The sequence below is a fragment of the Perca fluviatilis genome, chromosome 14 (assembly GCF_010015445.1).
Source record: "Perca fluviatilis chromosome 14, GENO_Pfluv_1.0, whole genome shotgun sequence".
NCBI classification, from domain to species: domain Eukaryota; kingdom Metazoa; phylum Chordata; class Actinopteri; order Perciformes; family Percidae; genus Perca; species Perca fluviatilis.
Window position 1 is genome coordinate 38,951,039 of NC_053125.1, and position 20,269 is coordinate 38,971,307.

General features: G+C 40.2%; 1 protein-coding gene across 1 annotated transcript; it reads left to right on the forward strand.

Moving 5' to 3' along the window:
* Positions 1-1,003: 1,003 nt before the first annotated feature.
* Positions 1,004-4,930, forward strand: LOC120573707 (zinc finger protein 664-like; the record flags this gene model as incomplete). The annotated part of the gene is given in 2 exon segments (XM_039823622.1): positions 1,004-1,116; positions 2,080-4,930. Coding segments are annotated over 2 exon segments (1,344 nt in total). The 3' UTR covers positions 3,389-4,930.
* Positions 4,931-20,269: the final 15,339 nt, after the last annotated feature.

Below are 20,269 nucleotides of genomic sequence, written 5' to 3' on the forward strand. Positions count from 1 at the left end.
GACTGTGTGTTTGTGACTGTGTGTGTGTGACTGTGGCTGTGTGTGTGTGACTGTGTGGTATGTGACTATTGTGTGTGTGACTGTGTGTGTGTGTGACTGTGTGTGTGTGACTGACTGTGTGTGTATGGCGTGACTGTGTGTGTTATGTGTGAGTGTGTGTGTTAGCTGACTGTGTGTGTTGTGTTTGGTGTGTGTGACTGTGTGTGGTATTGTTGGTGTGTGGCTGACTGTGTGGTATTGTGTGTGACTGACTGTGTGTTTGTGACTGTGTGTGTGTTGTGTGACTGACTGTGTTGTGTGGTGTGTGTGACTGACTGTATGTGTGTGACTGACTGGTGTTGGTGACTGACTGACTGTGTGTGCGCACGACTGTGTGTGTGTGTGTATTAGCTGACTGACTGTGTGTGTGTGTGGGCAGCTGTGTGTGTGTGACTGCTGTGGTTTGCTGCACACAGTCAATACACAATCACTTCAAAATAAATCGACAGAGACATCAGGAAAAAGTGACAAAAAACTTGGGGAAAACAAGCTTCAAAACGTCAAAATAGCCACAAAAGTGTAAAAAACAACAACAAACGGTTTCCATTTTGACCCAGAATTGAGAACGAGGTAGCACGCTAGCCGCTAGCATGCTAACGGTTACGGTTAGCCAGCTCGTTTCGGCTAGTGACGTAGAAAGCCGTGCAGATTCTGACCAGCTCACCCGGAGACTGAAGGCAGGACACATTCAGAAACCAGATCTCTCTCAGAACACCATGGATGGACTTTATCAAAGTGTGTATGCGTGTGGAAGCACCAGAGACACAAGATAACACCCAGAAATCACCAGAAAAAGTGATTTTTATTCATAATATGGGCACCTTAAGAATATATGAAGGGTCACTTGGCTCGAAACCAACTTGAGAACCACTGGTTTAAACTAATCAATTATATTCAAATGCCAGATCCCAGGTGGAAATAACAAGACATCCAACCTCTTAATTCTTTTTTCCAAATACAAAAGGGAGCTCGGCCCGGCGAGGAAGAGATTGGTCCTCCGCGAACGAAAGACACCGAAGACTCTCCGTCCACCGCCGCTGCCATGGTGACGTGCGACGACACCAGACTTCAAACGAGGTAACTCTAAGTGAAAGGTCAACGGTCGAGTGGCTGAAAAGTACGTGGACACCCGAACATCACAGCTGAACATGTGACCCAAAACCGTGGGTATCTGGTGGAATACCTGGTCTCCTGTGGAATAATGCTCGGTTTTCGGTTCTCTACGGTTCTTGTTGTTTTTCCTTTTTATCTTTTAACACTCCAGAAATATATACTTGGGCATATGATATATATAGCTAAAATTAGCATATTGAATGCATTTTGCACAATGCATGCACACAGTGGCAGTTCTATCTATTGTTTTATTTCATCGTAGGTACCATGAAATCCAAATTGTTCCCACGCACCAGACGCTGTATATGACGCTGGCGTACAAGTTTGGACACACCTTCTCATTCAGTGCGTTTTTTTTTATTTATTTTCATGACTATTTACATTGTAGATTATCACTGAAGGCATCAAAACTATGAATGAACACATATGGAATTATGTACTTAACAAAACTTAAGTGTGAAATAACTGAAAACATGTCTTATATTTTAGATTCTTCAAAGTAGCCACCCTTTGCTTTTTTTATTAATAAGGGAAAAACTTCCACTAATGAACCCTGACAAAGCACACCTGTGAAGGTAAAACCATTTCAGGTGACTACCTCATGAAGCTCATTGAGAGAACACCAAGGGTTTGCAGCGCTATCAAAAAAAGCAAGGAAGGCTGGGGTGTAATGTAATGTATGTAAAATGTAATCTGAAAACTGCTGCCTTGATTTAAAAAAAACAATGCAACTGATCTCAGCTGGTATTCTGTCTGGAGTGTAGGTTTGGTTTTAAGCACAACAAAAGAGACTAGTGTAACCGCTAGAAAAGATGTTCACATACTTTTGGCTGTACAGTGTTGTATCACCTACCGCAACATGAATTTAAACACCTCACCCCTTTTTTAATCCCTTTTAATTTTTTGCTCTTGGTTTCCCCTCCCCAGCGGCCCTGTTCAGGAGGTCGAAGGCAGCGGAGTAGACGTCATGTCCGTCAGCTCAACATCGCAAAAACAAGACGTGGAAACAGAGGAAGCCGATCACGAGGAGCGTGCGATATCGGAGCCGGCTGAAAGTAAAGAGAACGACAGCGATGACGGTGAAAGAGAAGAAGCGAATGACAGGGACGACGATTGGAAACCAGACAAAAGCCACGTAAAGCTGAAAGGAAGTGACTCTAAACAGCGGCCGAAGACGACAAAGAAACAAAAGGCCAGGCGTAAGTCAAGGACTGAGAACAGTGGTGATGTTTTCTCCTGCAAAGTCTGCGGAGCTCAGCACAAATCAGAAGTCGCATTCGTCAAACACGCCTGGAGTCACGTGGACGATGCAGGAAGCGTCTGCGGAGTGTGCGGAGAGCTTTCGGAGTCCTCGGAGGCGTTGAAGGGTCATCTTCAAAGTTACCACAAAACCGGCGACCGCGGAGAGTCTCTCCTCGGTGTCCTCGGCCTCAATGAGCACGTGGCTGCCCACTCGGGGGAGAGACCGTACGAATGCGATGTCTGCCATGACGTTTTCGCGTTGAGTTTGTCCCTGGAGAATCACCGGAAACTCCACGAGGCGGGCGCGCCGCACAAATGTTACACTTGCCACAAAGTGTTCGCTAAGAAGGAACACTTAAAAGCTCACTGCGCGACTCACACCAACAAAAAGAAGCAGCTCTGCGGCGTGTGCGGCAAATCCCTCAGCGACTATAGGTCTCTATCCCGCCACAAGCTGACGCACTCCGGGGAGCGGCCTCACAGCTGTCGGGTTTGCGGGGATCGGTTCAAACTTCCCGGGACGCTGAGACAACACGAGAAGATTCACACGGACCGAGAGAGGTCGTACCTGTGCGACGTTTGCTGCAAGATGTTCATGACGAGCAAGCAGCTGCAGATCCACATGAGAATGCACACCAACGAGAAGCCCTACCACTGCGGCGAATGCGGCAGGGGCTTCAGCACCAAGGGACCGTTGACGGTTCACATGCGGATCCACACCGGAGAGACACCGTACAGCTGCCCGGACTGTGGCTGGGCCTTCAAGCGCAAGGTTAACCTGGATAACCACGTGACGGTGCACTCAGGCCTCAAACCGTTTGTTTGCGTGACTTGTGGGAAAGCGTGCGCTCGTAAAGCGTATTTGAAAGTCCACATGAGAACCCACAACGGGGAGAGACCGTACAAGTGTAAACTCTGCGATAAGGCTTTCACTCAGAGCCACTGCCTGAAAACGCACATGAAGAGCCACCTGGTGGCCAACGCTGCACCGTGACACTGACAATAAGGGATGCCACGATACCAGAATGTTTGTTGTCAACAGCAATAACTGTGAAATTCCACGATTCTCGATACCCAACTCGTTACCACGGTAAAAACAAGGGCTGGCTATCAGTCGAGCCGTTAGAGTGCACTATTAAAGGGGAACTATGCAGTTGTTTTAGCTTAATTTACCTTAACTGAACAGCTTCGGAGTCATTGGAATGGTTATATTACTTTTGTTCGGGTTTTTTAATTTATTTTTTTAATTTATTTTATTACAGAGACAGTGCATATTAATAAACATTTCTGTCAATATGCCAGAGTTAGCCAGAAGGCTATTTTTCATCTGCAGTCTCTAGACAGATGGTAAAAAAGTCACCCTAAAAGAATGTAAAATTACACATTTACATAACAATAAATACATTTAACATACATTTGATAAAAGGTAATATTAAAAAGGTCGAAAGGTGGTTGTCTCGCTTCCCCCTAGCGCCTGTGAGCGGAAAAAACACCCTTGCAACATTCGGCAAGCGCTACACACATACCCGCGGCTACACGGCCCCATCCAGGAACCAGCTAGCTATAAGAACAAAGTAGCGATGGAATTTTTCACACTATCGTCATGGCTGAGCTGGCAAAAAAGAAGCAGAAAGCTAGGAAAGCATTTTCGGAGGAACAGACAAAGAGGAACAGCAGACTGACCGAGCGAGGACACAAACACGAGTAGCCTAAATATCGGACCTGCGTTTTCAGAATGGCGAGAACTGAGACAAACAGAAGCCTGCAAATCCGATGCTGACCTGGCGTTCTTGCTGCTGCACTTGTAAGTATCTTTGATCAGAAACTTGATCTGATCACAGAGTTTCTTGTCAACTTGATGTTGGCAAACGCAAGTTGCTTCTGCTCCGACCGCGCTCTAAGGCCATTGTAGGCAAAAAGAATAATGTTACATGTTAATAATGTTGAACAAATGCACATAACCAGAGGGAGAAGATGGGAGGAGGAAGAGTTGCCAACAGGTTTTTACGACAGCGTTGCCAAATATCTATTCCGAAGCTGTAGGTGGAGCTCTATAGAGAAACCTGCGAGCAAAAAGCAAGAAAACAGCGACGAAATTGCCAAAACTGCATAGCTCCCCTGTTCTGCTGTGCTGTAGATGTTCTTCTTCTTCAGTATTTTTCAGCAGACTAAAACACTTGTAGGTGAATAAGCTGCCCCCGTAACGTCCGGAAGAATTGCATCTCCGGTACCTGCGTTACCTACAAAAACAAGTACCAGAAATTTAGCATTGACTGGTACAGCACCATATTTTTTCTCCTGTAATCCCTACTGACAATGACCAAATTGATATGTAAATCGTCTCCAGTGAGACTGAATTATTGTTTTCTGCTATTTAATGTATGTATTCTTCAAGTTATGTAAAGAAAGGCTCCTGTACACTTTGCAAAGTTCATTGCATGTCACGCTGTGCGAGATGGCTCAAATAAAATCTTCAGTCCGTACAATCTCAGTTTTGATGTTGTCAGATGCTGAAATTAAAACCTGGTAAACTGTGGTGTTATGATGTACAGTATGTAAGTAGTAAATAATGAGACTAGGAGTCTAAGGCCATAAAAGCGGCTCTGTGAGGCTGTGCTTAACCACAGCGGTGCTTTGAGTCTGGAATGAGTCAAGATGCCATTCTTAAGAACTCACTTGTTCAAGCATGACAAAGGGGGGATTTATGCTTTATTGGCAGTGTTTTATACAAGAATTTCAAGGTTTATGAGAGAGAACATTTCAATAATGTGGATTACCTGGTTAATTAACCTCCCCTCCTGCAATAAAAATCAGTGCCCAGCACCTTCTCCAATCTTTGAGTAGTTTATGAACTTCATATAAACTCTGATGTCATTATCCAGAGACACACGTTTGCATTAGGCACACAGAAAATCTGTTTATGTTCTAATTTGACTAAAGACAACATTACTTCTGTTTTGCATTTTTCTTTGCCACCCCTGGTCATAGACAGGAAACTGTGTCAGAAGATTCATGACTAACAAACTGGCTACTTTTTACCCATCGTTATGAGGAACATTTTCAAAATTCAAAATTGTATCAAACATTTACAATACATCAAATATAAATAAGCCTTTACATATTTGCCTATTACACACTTTTCTTTCCTCATTTGATTTACTACAGTCACAGCAGTCATGGTCACAACACAATAACACTCTGCCGCTCTCTTTATAAACCTCTCTGAAGCATTTGATATCGTTGTAGAATCCTACTATACAGACTACAATTTTTTGGTATCTATTATCTAACTGTTGTGGCTGATGGTCCTGAATCATGCATAGTAATGGGGTTCCGCAGGGCTCTATTCTTGGTTCCTTACTATTTACATATAAAATAACATTATTCATCCAAATCAGTGCTACAATGTCCATTTTTATACAGATGACACACCTGTCATCGTGACACACCTTATACCTGTTTTTTGGAGAGCAGGACTGTTTGTTTTTGTAATTCATATTTAATAATTCTTTCTTTTAAGGTTAATTATAACAGGCAATGAGACAATGAAAACACAAACAGAGCAAATTATTATATTATGTATTCCTTCATTTAAATACAGTGATGTCATATATAGGGTTGGGATATATATATACCGTTTGGATTTTTACGATTCCGATGCCTAACCGGTACTTTTAAAACGATTCCGATTCCTAAACCGATTCTTGAAAAACTGAAAAATGACATAAAAGAAAGGCTTTTTATGGAGTTTTTTTTAAATTGAAAATTATTTAAATTTAACAATATATTAATGTTTTAAAGTACTTAAATATATAATAAGTAAACCTAAGTCACCTAACACACAACTACAATAATTTAACAAATAACAGTTACACTATTAACAAGTAACGACAAAATAAATGATGTTGAGTTGGTATGCCAACCAGCTTCCAACTTTAGCCGTTCTTTTGCAGAGAAGTGACCATATTTGCCTTCTCTGGCAAGATAGGACACCTCTCCTGACTTATGACATGTCCTGCACAGGAGAAAACTCTCTCAGACGGTGTCCAAGAGCTCTGTACACACACAGGTAGGAGTTTGAAAGGGCAGACAATTTGGGGAGGCTGTCTCGCCTCCCCCACCACCAGGCTACAGGGTCTTGTCCTGAGCGATAGACTAGCAGAGCAAGTGTAATGTTTACAAGCGATCACGTGCAGTCAGTGAATAGTTAATATGCTTTCACGTCCGTTTTGGTGAGCCCAGAGGGAAAATATGCCATTTTAAAAGTAGCCTACATTTACGGTAGCTAGCTAACGGTAGACTACAGAGAAAGGGTGATATTTCTTCGTCCGTTTCAGAGCGTGTACAAAAAGCCGTCTATCAGCAGTGATAGTAGAGTGCATGTCGGGGAATAGCGGACCACGCTGTCACACCGCCGAAGCGGCACGCGCCTACCGGCAGAAAAGGGAGAAAGAAAAAAAAAGGCTGCCGCTGTCCGGAGCGACAGAGGGAAAATATTTCAGTCGGAACTGAAATGAGGAACCGAAATTCGCGTTCTAATTCGGTCCGAATACTACCGTTTGCGTAGGAACCGGTACCATAGTGGAACCGGGTTTCGGTACCCAACCCTAGTCATATATCATTATACCAAAGACTTTGTACTACACTATAGTGTAAGATACTTATATTACTGATCAGTGCACACATACATGTACAGTACAGGCCAAAAGTTTGGACACACCTTCTCATTCAATGCGTTTCCTTTTTATTTTCATGACTATTTACATTGTAGATTCTCACTGAAGGCATCAAAACTATGAATGAACACATATGGAATTATGTACTTAACAAAAAAAGTGTGAAATAACTGAAAACATTTCTTATATTTTAGATTCTTCAAAGTAGCCACCCTTTGCTTTTTTATTAATAAGGGAAAAAATTCCACTAATTAACCCTGACAAGGCACACCTGTGAAGGTAAAACCATTTCAGGTGACTACCTCATGAAGCTCATTGAGAGAACACCAAGGGTTTGCAGAGTTATCAAAAAAAGCAAAGGGTGGCTACTTTGAGGAATCTAAAATATAAGACATGTTTTCAGTTATTTCACACTTTCTTGTTAAGTACATAAATCCATATGTGTTCATTCATAGTTTTGATGCCTTCAGTGAGAATCTACAATGTAAATAGTCATGAAAATAAAGAAACACATTGAATGAGAAGGTGTGTCCAAACTTTTGGCCTGCACTGTAAGTTCCTTATCTTAAACTATCTAAAAATTTCCTAAACACTCAAATTAATTTCCAAACTGTAAATAAAAGTTAACAGCTGTATTTACAATGTTGCAATTGTGAGCTATGGTTCATTTAATCAGTCCATTAATATTCATTCATTAGGATTCAAATGACTCATAAACAAAGAGGTGTATATTCAAATCAAATCCTGCCATTTGGCCTAGCACACCTACCACACATGCGTCTGTATGTGTTTGTGGTTATGGCTGGGTTTTAATCACACCTGTGACTCCAGTTTTGGATCATATTTCCCACCAAATGTTCTCATAAAATCACTGTGTAAATATTTTGTTGTCCATGACAATCTAATATGCAGTCGGTCTGATAATCAATGCTGGGTGGGACTGCTTTATTTTCCAGATAATTAGTATTATTAAAAATACACATTTAGCTTGATTTAAACATTCAATGGTATCAAATATGACACATTAGTTCAGGTTTTAATGGGCCTTGTGGCTATAGAGTTTTAATCTTGTCCATTGAAACCATCCAGGGTGGTCCGGACTGAAACATCTCAGCAACTTTTAGATAGATTGCCATAATAGTCTTGAAATTATTGTCTCATTATCTTTGTCATGGATCCAGTACCTTGGTTTGGCTCATATTTAATAAGAGAATGCCTCATTTGCATTTTTTAACATAACATTTCAGAAAACTTGCAATACATTTTTTATTTGTCTTAACGTCAGTAATCAACTAAGGAAGTTTCATGTGTCATGTATTAGTTAATTTTTTTTTAGCCTATTCACCTGTGGTGTCTTCCCCTAAATGAGGTTATTATGCTAATTACTATAATTGCCCAAAATTATACTGCCTACTATAATGGTTACATTTTTATGCAGATGACACCGTTCTGTGTGCATGGTTCCACTCCAAACATTCATCTTACATCTTCCTGCCTTCAACTAAAACTTTAAATGGTCCCCATATGACTTTTGCTGACTCATACGAATACCTGACAGCAGACTTTTTGTTCAAGATATAAATTCAACATTAACCACATCTAAAACAATCATTAGAATTATTTTGAAATATTTCAATTCAATTTCAATTCAATTTTATTTATAATATCACATCTTAACAGGACCCTTTACAGATAGAGTAGGTCTAACCTACACTACCCTGACTCAATAATTTAAACTCAATATGATACTCTAATGTAATCCTACTCTCGTCCTGATTCAGTTTTTTATTTATAACATGGTAATTTCCCTTCCCGGTGTAAAAACAGCAAAGGTAAAACCAAACTGCTAGGCAAATCAAACCAGAATATAGATATGAACAGCACACATGTGCCGTTGGGGCTCCAACCTGTTGTGTTCAATATCATATTCCCCATCAGATTGCCCCCAAACTTAAACAACAGCACTCCCATTATAGCAATTATGGTGTGAAAAGCCCTCTGCTTTGATTTGTCAACCCGCTCCCTGTTCCCACCCGCTTCCCCCGGCCCTGGGCGGTTAAGAGCGCAGAGAACCCAAATGCTGCAGAAAGAGATGACAACGAGGAAGAAAACCTTAGTGCAGAAGAAAAAGATTTGGGTGACCTCAGCGTTGGCAACGTAAGATACAGCCAGAATTCCAAAGCACAGTAACCACACACATCCAGTGGTGATGTTTCTGATCCGGACCCCACCTGCCTGTCTAAGTCTCATGTAGACGATGGGGTAAACAACAGCAAGGTAGTGCTCCACACAGCTCAGGACTTGAAACAGAGCCTGTCCGATGGTGGTGAAGTCCAAGGCATTTGACGCTACATTCATCATCACTGGGCACTTGATGTAGTTGCCACAAATGTAAGAAGTGAACCCCAAAAATTCAGCCAGCTGCATGACGATGGAGTGATAGGTGAAGACGTCAGAATGACTTTTAGCCGTGGAAGCGGAGCGTTGTTTCCTCCACTGTTGGTAACCCAGGTAGAGGACGAAGATGAGGACAGGAAGGGGGAGGATGGAGGTGATGGAGTAAGTAGAGAATATGAAGATGGTCATTCCAGAACTGAAGCATGAATAGTGGGAGGAGTTGGAGGAAACGTTGGGAGGAAGAATAGTGGGATCAGCAAAGGAAGAGGAGTTGACTGACATGTTTATACACATGGGGGCCTGAAAAGGAGGAGAGGCATGGAGGGGACAAAAGTTGGAGTTGAAGAGAGACAGAATATTAAAATTACATAAATAATCTTGCTCACAAAAGGTTGCTCAGTTATCATCAAGAGAGAGAATTCAATTTCATCAGCAATTTAAAGGTGACCATATATATGCTGTTTTCAGATTCATACTTGTATTTTGTGATTCTACTACAACATGTTTACATGCTTTAATGTTCTATAAACATTTTATTTTTCAATAATTTTCAATTTAAATTGACAAAGTATGAACTAGCCTATCTATCTTGATTCATAACATATTTTATATCACACTTAACTAATGATAAAATAACAAATTACAACATAAGTAATAATTAGTAAATATTAAAAATCATAATCATCATTTCATTGTTAGCTTACTTTTTTTATGCACTTGGTCAATTTTGAGATTTTGGGTCCTTTATCTTCCGTACCATGTCTTCTTTCAGACTACTGGAAAGGAAACATTTATTTTACTACACTTTGTCTATTTGTGTCGGTAGATTTCTCCTAAAATCCACAAAAGTTAACATTAGATAATGCCTCATTTGTATATTTAGACCTAACATTTCAGAAAACGTATAATACAAAAAGAAATGTCTTAACCCTCCTGTTGTCCTCGGGTCAAATTTGACCCATTTTCAGAAAGTTTCTATACCAAACTTTCAAAAGAAAGAACATGGATGGCTCCCTACAATGCTCTTTGCAAGTTTCATTAAATTTATAAAAAAAAAAAAAATGATAAAAGAACATTGAAAAAGTGACAAAAATGTCGGAAAAAAACACACAAAAATGTCAAAAGTTGCATAAAAAAACCAAAAACTTTGAAAAAAGTGACAAAAACATTGGTGAAAAAGCAATAAAAGTGTTGAAAAAGATATCCAAAACGTTGAGAAAAACAAAGTTTAAATTTTGAACCACAAAAACAAAAAGTTGCACGGTCACGGTGATATCTCTTAGTTAAATGTTTTACCCTATTCACCAGTAGTGTCTCCCATTGATTACTGACCATTCAAAAACGATGGTTATTATTATAAAGTGTTATCGTTTAGACTTAACATGCATTTTAATGTGTAGGCACATAAAAGCACAAGTGTATAATGAATTTGTAAAGCAGCGCAACTTATCAACAATATTAATTCATTAAACTTATCCTGGAAATAGCATTAGCAAAAAGAATCAATTTCTGAAATATCAACTTCACATTTTGTTTAAATCCATGTATTTAAGTTTAAAAACTCCCACCTCAGCAGAGTTTCTTTCTGATCGTGCTTCTCCTGTGTCTCCAAACTCTCTACCTGCTGTTAACTGAAATGTGATCCAAATATATCAAAATGCGTATCTGTGATGAAGGTGTGTAAAGAACAAGTGAGAGCTGGACAGCAGGTACTTTGCAATTCATATTTAATGATACTTTTATATGGTAAATTATAACATGCAAATTTATATTCAGTGTTGTTGTGCCACTGGGAGGTCAGATCTCAGGGTCAACAGCAGCACCACTTATTATTTAAATATAATCTGTGCTGCATGATCTGTACAGAGATTTTACAATGAACCACAAACACAGAGCAAATTAATACAACATTAATGTATCCAAATCAGTGCTGCAATGTGCGTTTTTATGCAGATGACACAATTTCCTATCAGTAGGTGTTTTTACTAATTCGTATTGATACTTTTTTTCAGTAAATTACAACAGCAAACAAAACAATGAAAACACAAACACAGATTAAATTATTATGATATGTATTCAATCGTTTAAAGCTATAGTGCGCCACTATTATAACTATAATATTAATGAATGTCTGTTACATTCAAGCCATTGCCAATTTAGATGATACAAAGCTAATTAAGACTATCTGCTCCGCACAACTCTCTCTGTATTTCTTAGTATGGCTATGTTTACAAAATTGCATAATCCTGCGACTACCATGCATAGAAGCTTGATTGATGTGTTTTTAATCACCGCTGAGAAAGGAAACCGCAGCGTTAAGCTTTGGAGACAATGAGGCTTGAAGGTGAAGGCATGGCTGAAAACCAGAAGAAGCGCCCACAAAATTAGTGATTGTACTGCTAAGCCGATAACCATTGTTGCGGCTTTTTCCTAGTTGAATAGCGCTAAAAAAAGACTAAGATTAAGGGATTTCCCCTTAATGCATTAGACCATGTTGGCAATGGGTTTTGTAACGGAGTAGGAGTTTTGGCTGTTTCATATAGGGTATTTCACATTGTTCCTTATGGTCTCCTAATGGGGTATGTAACATTGGTTGGGTTGAAAATGGCCTGGTTGATATTTTATTGGCCCTTATGCATCCCTGTGTTTTGGCCCTATTTGTAACAAGAGCTTTTCTTCCAAATATGGTATGCTCATGAATATTTAGATGAGCTGCGCACTGATTGGTTGAGTGAATTGCCATACGCACACATTAGAGACGCGCACTGATTGGTTGAGCAAATCGCCATACACACACATTAGAGACGCACGCTGATTGGTTGAGCGAATCCCCAATACACACACATTAGAGACGCGACAGAATCTCATATTCCAGACACTGCAATGTTTCATTACCAAATTCACTTCTGAGACTTTTTTTTGCAAGAAATCAACTATATAAAGCTCAAATATGGGCCGTTTTATGAAAATTTATGGCTAATTGCAAATTTGGTAAGACTTGTCGGACTTTAGGAGCTCCACACAGTCTGACGAGAAAGCGGCAGCCTGCTGGGCTCCGTACCCAGCGCAAAGTCACCCTTTGTGGATGCTGCACTACGGGGCTCCACGGCTGGCTGCCGGCATAACTATAATATATTTACGGTTTGAATTTTGTCATGCCACTTATATAACATCATTCCCCAATGTCTTATAAAGCTAACCGTTGTGTCCGATTTGATTTTAAGGCATTTTTATGAACGTGAGGCATCTTTGTAGGACGAGCAGCTGCTAGCTATATGTCCTATTCAATACAATGGGGAAATATCGTAGCTAGCTAGCTAGCTACACTTTCGGCATAACTATAGTATATTTACAGTTTAAAATTCCGTCACGGCATGAATGTTACAGGTTCCCCAAGGTCTTACAAAGCTTAGCTAACACTTGTCCGATTTCGGATTTCAATTGAATGCATTTTTGTGAATGTCAGAGGTCTCGTTAGGAGGAGGCTAGCTAGCTCTCATTGATGGACTCCAGCTCACCGCGGCTCTATCAATGAGACTTGCGGACAAGAGGCGTTTATTTCCCTGATTGTTTGTTTAGATAACTCAACACACATATCCATTATAAGATTAACTGGAACCTGCGGGCTGCGGTAAGAGATTGCGGGCGTAACAAGCTCGCTGACCGCGCTCTCAGTCACTCACTGGCCAGCCGGTAGCAGGAAGAGGGGAGGGAGAACAGCGAGCTGCAGGCCCTGGAGCTCTGTCAGGGCAGCAGCGTGTGGTAGTTTCAATCTAGCTCACAGCAGGCCGGGGTCTGTGACGGAGGACAGTCAGGGCGGCGATGTAGCAACACAGGCAGCACCGGCTGCTGAACTCCGACAGACAGTCGGACAAAATTTGCAATTAGCCATCCATTTTCTTAAAATGGCCCATATTTGAGCTTTACATGGTTGATTTCTCGCATAAAAAAGTTTCAGAAGTGAATTTTGTAATGGAATGGCAGAGATCTGCGTGACCTAGCTAGATTCTGACTACCTGATCTCAGGTCAGTTGTGTAGCCTATGTAAATGTTGGGGCGTGACCGTTCTCTTAATACACCCATTGGCGTGACAAAGGTACAGGTCTTGGGAGGTTGACGTCAACTTCCAGCTTTATTGAGATTCGCCCGTTTTCAGAGGCAGTTTCAAAATATGAGATTTTCACATTAAAGGGGTGTCAATGGGATTTTGAGCTTCTATGTATGTCCTATTTACCCACCGAACTGTCGTTATTCAACTATGACAGGGTAAAATCGGTTTTGCATTCTATCACTCCTTTAACGCACCTGCAAAGCATCTGAAAAAATGCTGCGCATCAAAAAAGCTGGCCGATGCCCATCTTTCTGCAAATTAATCCGTTGAATGCGACGCGACTATCCAATAGAATTAGACGAAAGTCTTTCAAACTGACCCTTTGTTGATCTGAAATGAAGACAGATTCAGCAACTGCACGGCCTATTACTCACTTAAAATGTTTTCAGAAACACGTTTCGGTGAACTATTTTCGTAAAATACAAGATTGTATTCCGAAAGAGCCACCATTATTGTCGTTTTGAAATTCGGGAGCAGCCAGACCCACGTGACGCGTTCATCCAATCAGCTGCTGGTCAAGGGCGTGGAGCCAAAGTGGATCCGCACTGTTAGAATTCCTCATTGGGGCGACAGAAACTACGCACTATAGCTTTAAAATACAGTGATGTCATACACATTATACCAAAATGTTATCTTACACAACGTTACTGATTAGTGCACACAAGATGCTAAGCTTTCCTAAAGACTGAAATAATTCCAAACTGTAAATAAAAGTCTAAGAAAAACATTTAGTCATTAACAGCTGAATTTGTATTGGTGCCAGCAATGTAGCAATTGTTAACTATGGTTCATTTAATCAGTCCTGTCAAGATTTGACAGGATTCAAATGACTCCTAAACATGGAGGTGTGTATTCAAATCCTGTCATTTAGCCCAGCACACCTGTCTCAGTGTGTGTTTGCATGGCTATGTTTTCACACCTATGACTCCAGTTTTGGATCATATTTCCCACCAAATGTTTTCTTAAGAAAACAGAAAGTCAATATTTTTGATGTCTAAGATGATCTCAGATTAATCAATGCAGAGTGCTCTCCCAATTATTTTGATTTACATTATGACAAAATAGGGGGGTCTGGGAGATCCTGTGCCAGAAAAATGTTTTTGATTTGAATCCCATTTCCTGCATTTCTAAATACATTTAATGGGACTATGGTGACACAGAATCCAGGAAATAGTTAAGTTGACCATAATGACATTATGCCAGAAGGAATAGTACTAAACTATTATATGCTTTATTGTTAAAAATAGTGGCCAATCACAGAGACTTAGAAATAAAATAATATCAAACTAATTTGAAAGTGGGGAGGGGACACAAACAGGATTTTCAAAAGTGGGGGGACATGTCCCCCCTGTCCCCAGTGGAAATTACACCCTAGCTGTGTGGGTGTTCAGAGGCTTTACATTGGTGTTTAATTACCGTTGGAATTGCAAAATGGTAATTTTACTGCTCTGTGTAAATACAGCAGAGGTAACACCAAACTGCTGGGCAGATTAAACCAGAGTCCAGACATCCCAAGCGCACACCTCTCACTGGGATTCAGCAGTGTTGAAGTGGCCATAGCCATGCTGACAAGGCACCCAACAATGCTCAACCACAGCACTCCCATTATGGCAGTGATAGTGTGGAAGGCCCTCTGCTTTGATTGGTCAACCCGCTCCCTCTCCCCGCTCACTTCCCCCGGCCCTGGACGAATCAGAACACAGAGAACAGAAAAGCTGCAGAAAGAGACAACAATGAAGGAGAAGATCAAAAGGCAGGAATATGTGATGATAGGGAAATTAGGGTAGTCCAAAGCTATCAGAGCGCTCCATCCAAAGGCCGACAGCCAAACACACCCGATGCTGATGTTTCTGATCCTGACCCCACCTGCCTGTCTCAGCCCCATGTAGGTGACGGGGTGAACAACAGCCAGGTAGCGCTCCACACAGGTCAGGAGGTGAAACAATATCTCTCCAAAGAAAGTATTGAAACAAAGACAGAATCCCGATATCATCATGCCTGCAAGTTTAAAGTAGCCACCACAAAAGAAGATTGGAGACCCAACAATTCCAATAAGCTCCATGGCTGCCATGTGGAAAGTGAAGATTTCGGAGTGGCTCGTTGTTGCAAAGGAGCACTGTTTCCGCCATCGTTGGTAACCCAAGTAGAAGATAAGGATGGAAAGAGGGAGGAGGAGGATGGATTTAGTTATTATACAGGCAGCGAGGGAAATGGATGCCTCAGAGTTGATGCAAGGGACTTTAGGATCGAGGGATGAGTTGGAGGACGAGTTGACTGACATATCTACTGTATGTTGATGGATGCCTTTCAGTTCGCTTCCTAAGGGAAGTTAGTAACAAAAAAAGTCAACCTGAGCACACTGTGTGGAGACATTTTCAAAGCTAGGCACATTTGTTTTGACATATTTTAGTTTCCAAGTCTAATTAGGGTTGAATAATCTTCCAAAACTCTACCAAACGGTTCGTTTGTCCTTTTATTGTGAAGTTAGTGAAAAGTGCTCTAAGCGATGTCACGCGTTTTTTAGGCTACAACATTTTTTGTCACATACAGTAAACCTTTCCTCACTATCTGCTAGCTGCCTGTCCCCTGAACACAAAAAAACCCTGCGGTCTCTGTAGACAGCCCAGGCTCCACAAACGGCAACAAAAACAAACTGCGCCAACCGCCGCACCACTAAACATAAAGAAACAGGTTTCCAGCCAATAACCTTTTAGCAACCAAACTTAATTTCATCCACTAGGGCTGTAGATGATATTTTAATCATAAAAAAGTTACTCCCCGAATTTGGGGAGAAATGAACAACATTGGCAGTAAAGATTACAGCTTACCCTGACTTAGCATGTAGCTACTTGTGACATTGTAAACACTGCAGTAGCCTAAAGGCGCTGACACGCCAACCTGATTATCGGCCATCGGACAGTCTGGCGAGGTCAGTGACTCGAGTCTGTTTGGTGTGTTCCGTCGTCAGTCGGAGGAGCCGTCGGCTTTAATTTTGGAGGCGGGCAGTCGGACTCAATGACCAATCTGATTGGTGGAGCGCTAACCCGGAAATGACGAGCGGGATGAGCCTGACAAACGGCTCTCAAAATCTGACAAAAATCTGACAAAAATCTTTTAAACTGACCTTTGTCGATCTGAAATGAAGACAGATTCAGCAACTGCACGGCCTATTTCTCGCTTAAAATGTTTTCAGAAACACGTTTTGGTGAACTATTTTGGTAAAATACGAGATCGTATGCCGAACCAGCCGCCATTATGGTCTGGGTTTGAAATTCGGGAGAAGCCAGACCCAAGTGACGCATTTGTTCAATCAGCTGCCGGTTTTAAGTTTTTGGGCAACAATACAGATTAGCGCCTCCGGCTGTTATGGAGATGTATTACGTCTTGCACATGCGCAGAACGTACGCTCAAGTTGGCATCGCTTCGATGTGTTCCGAGGCACTTTTTTGACCAACTTGGGGAGGCAGTCACCTTTTCTGCCGACGGTTGGCCGTCAGGTTGGTGTGTCAGAGCCTTAAAACAACACTGCAGTAGCCTGCCGGAAACGGATGACCGATCCTAGGACATCGAGAGTAGAAAACCCCCAATGAGTAAATGAATGATTTGTCAAGTAATACAAATGTATAACATTTATAACAACCATCATAAATAACTAGTTATTTTGTTTACTAATTATTAGTAATGTTATAATTTGTTATTTTAACAGTTAATTGTTGCACACATCATAATGTTTTATATATTATATTAAGTAATTGTTAATGATTACCAAATAATTTGTAAACCATCAATAAACATTATTTGGAAAGCTCTTTTCACTGCACAAATAATCAAATGATTATCTCTTTTATAGATAGACCAAAAAAGATTTAATGGAGACAATTATTTAAATTCTTGATTCATAAAATATTTTATATCACACTTAACTAATGATAAAATAAAAATGACAACATAACATGTTTCATTGTTTAACAATAATATAATTATTAACTTACTTATTTTATGCACTTGGTAAATTTTGAGATTTTGGGTCCTTTATCTTCCATACCATGTCTTCTTTCAGACTAGTGGAAAGGAAACATTTATTTTACTTCACTTTGTCTATTTGTGTCTGTAGATTTATCCTAAAATCAACAAAAGTTAACATTAGATAATGCCTCATTTGTATATTTAAACATAATATTTCAGAAAATGTGTAATACAAAAATAAATTGTCTTAATGTAAGTAATCAACTGGGGAAGTTTCACGGTGATATCTGTTAGTTAAATGTTTTACCCTATTCACCAATAGTGTCTCCCCTTGATTATCAACTGACCATTCAAAAACGATGGTTATTATTATAAAGTGTTACCGTTTAGACTTAACATGCATTTTAATGTGTAGGCACATAAAAGCACAAGTGTGTGATGAGTTTGCAAAGCAGCACAACTTATCCTGGAAATAACGTTAGCAAAGAGAATCAATTTCTGAAATACCAACTTCACATTTTGTTTAAATCCATGTTTTTAAGTTTAAAAACTCCCACCTCAGCAGAGTTTCTTTCTGATCGTCCTCCTGCGTTTCCAAACTCTCTACCTGCTGTTAACTGAAATGTGATCAAAATATATCTAAATGTGTATCTGTGATGAAGGTGTGTAAAGAACAAGTGAGAGCTGGACAGCAGGTACTTTGCAATTCATATTAAATGATACTTTTATGCGGTAAATTACATGCAAATTTATATTCCGTGTTGTTGTGCCATTGGTAGGTCAGATCTCAGGGTCAACAGCAGCACCACTTATTATTTGAATATAGTCTGTGCTACTTGATCTGTACAGAGATTGTACAACAAACCACAAACAGAGCAAATTAATACAACATTAATGTATCCAAATCAGTGCTGCAATGTGCGTTTTTATGCAGATGACACAATTTCCTATCAGTAGCTGTTGTTAGTAATTCATATTAATTGATACGTTTTTCAGTAAATTACAACAGCCAACAAAACAATGAAAACATGAACACAGATTAAATTATTATGACATCTATTCAATCGTTTAAAGCTATAGTGCGCCACTATTATAACTATAATATTAATGAATGTCTGTTACATTCAAGCCATTGCCAATTTAGATGATACAAAGCTAATTAAGACTATATGCTCCACACAAATCTCTCTGTATTTCTTAGTATGGCTATATTTACAAAATGGCAAAATCCTGCGACTACCATGCATAGAAGCTTGATTGATGTGTTTTTAGTCACCGCTGAGAAAGGAAATTCACAGTTGCAGTAAACAATACATCCACAGAGTCACATTTACATTTTTCTATCCCAGCCATCCCAGAGACCCTTACATCTTAATAACAACAGGTTAATGATTTGATGGGGTGGGAGTGGTGTGCATCACAGTAGGCTTGAGCCATGTGGATGCTACGACAGTGGTGTTGTCATTACTTCAAATTCCTTATGGGACAGAAATTATGCACTATAGCTTTAAAATACAGTGATGTCATACACATTATACCAAAATGTTGTTATCTTATGCAACAAGGTTACTGATAAGTGCACACAGAAGATAAAATATTAAACATTCTAAGCTTTCCTAAAGACCAAAATCAATTCCAAATTGTAAATAAAAAACTAAGAAAAACATTTAGTCATTAACAGCTGAATTTGTATTGGTGCCAGCAATGTAGCAATTGTTAACTATGGTTCATTTAATCAGTCCTGTCAAGATTTGACAGGATTCAAATGACTCCTAAACACGGAGGTATGTATTCAAATCTAATCCTGTCATTTAGCCCAGCACACCTGTCTCGATGTGTTTGCATGGCTGTTTGAATCACACTTATGACTCCAGTTTTTGATCATATTTCCCACCAAATGTTCTCTTAAGAACACAGAAAGCCAATATTTTTGTTGTATTAAGACGATCCGAGATTAATCAATACAGAGTGCTCTCCCAATTATTTTTATTTACATTATGCCAACAAATGTTTAGATATTTTTCTGATCGCAATAAGAAAACAGTAGAAACATAAGTAACAGTATGCTAGTGGTGTCTGAGTGTTGACTAAAATGGGTCACTGGTCAGATTGAAAAATGGTATGCTAAGGAAATTACCATTAAGTCAGGGACAAATGACATCTGGTAGAAAAGATTTATGAACTTATAAATTTCCATCAAAGCTCCGGCCCACCTTCAACCAGAGCAGAGGTCTAATTAGCCAGAATAACTGAAATCACCTGTGTGGGTGTTCAGAGGCTTTACGCTCATGTTTAATTACTGTTGGAATTGCAAAATGGTAATTTTCCTGCTCTGTGCAAAAACAGCAGAGGTAACACCAAACTGCTGGGCAGATTAAACCAGAGTCCAGACATCCTGAGCGCACACCTCTCACTGGGATTCAGCAGTGTTGAAGTGGCCATAGCCATGCTGACAAGGCACCCAACAATGCTCAACCACAGCACTCCCATTATGGCAGTGATAGTGTGGAAGGCCCTGTGCTTTGATTGGTCAACCCGCTCCCTTTGCCCGCCCACTTCCCCGGGCCCTGGACGAATCAGAACACAGAGAACAGAAAAGCTGCAGAAAGAGATGACAATGAAGGAGAAGATCAAAAGGCAGGAATATGGGATGATAGGTAACTTAGGGTAGTCCAAAGTTGCCACAGGGCTCCATCCAAAGGCCGACAGCCAAACACACCCGATG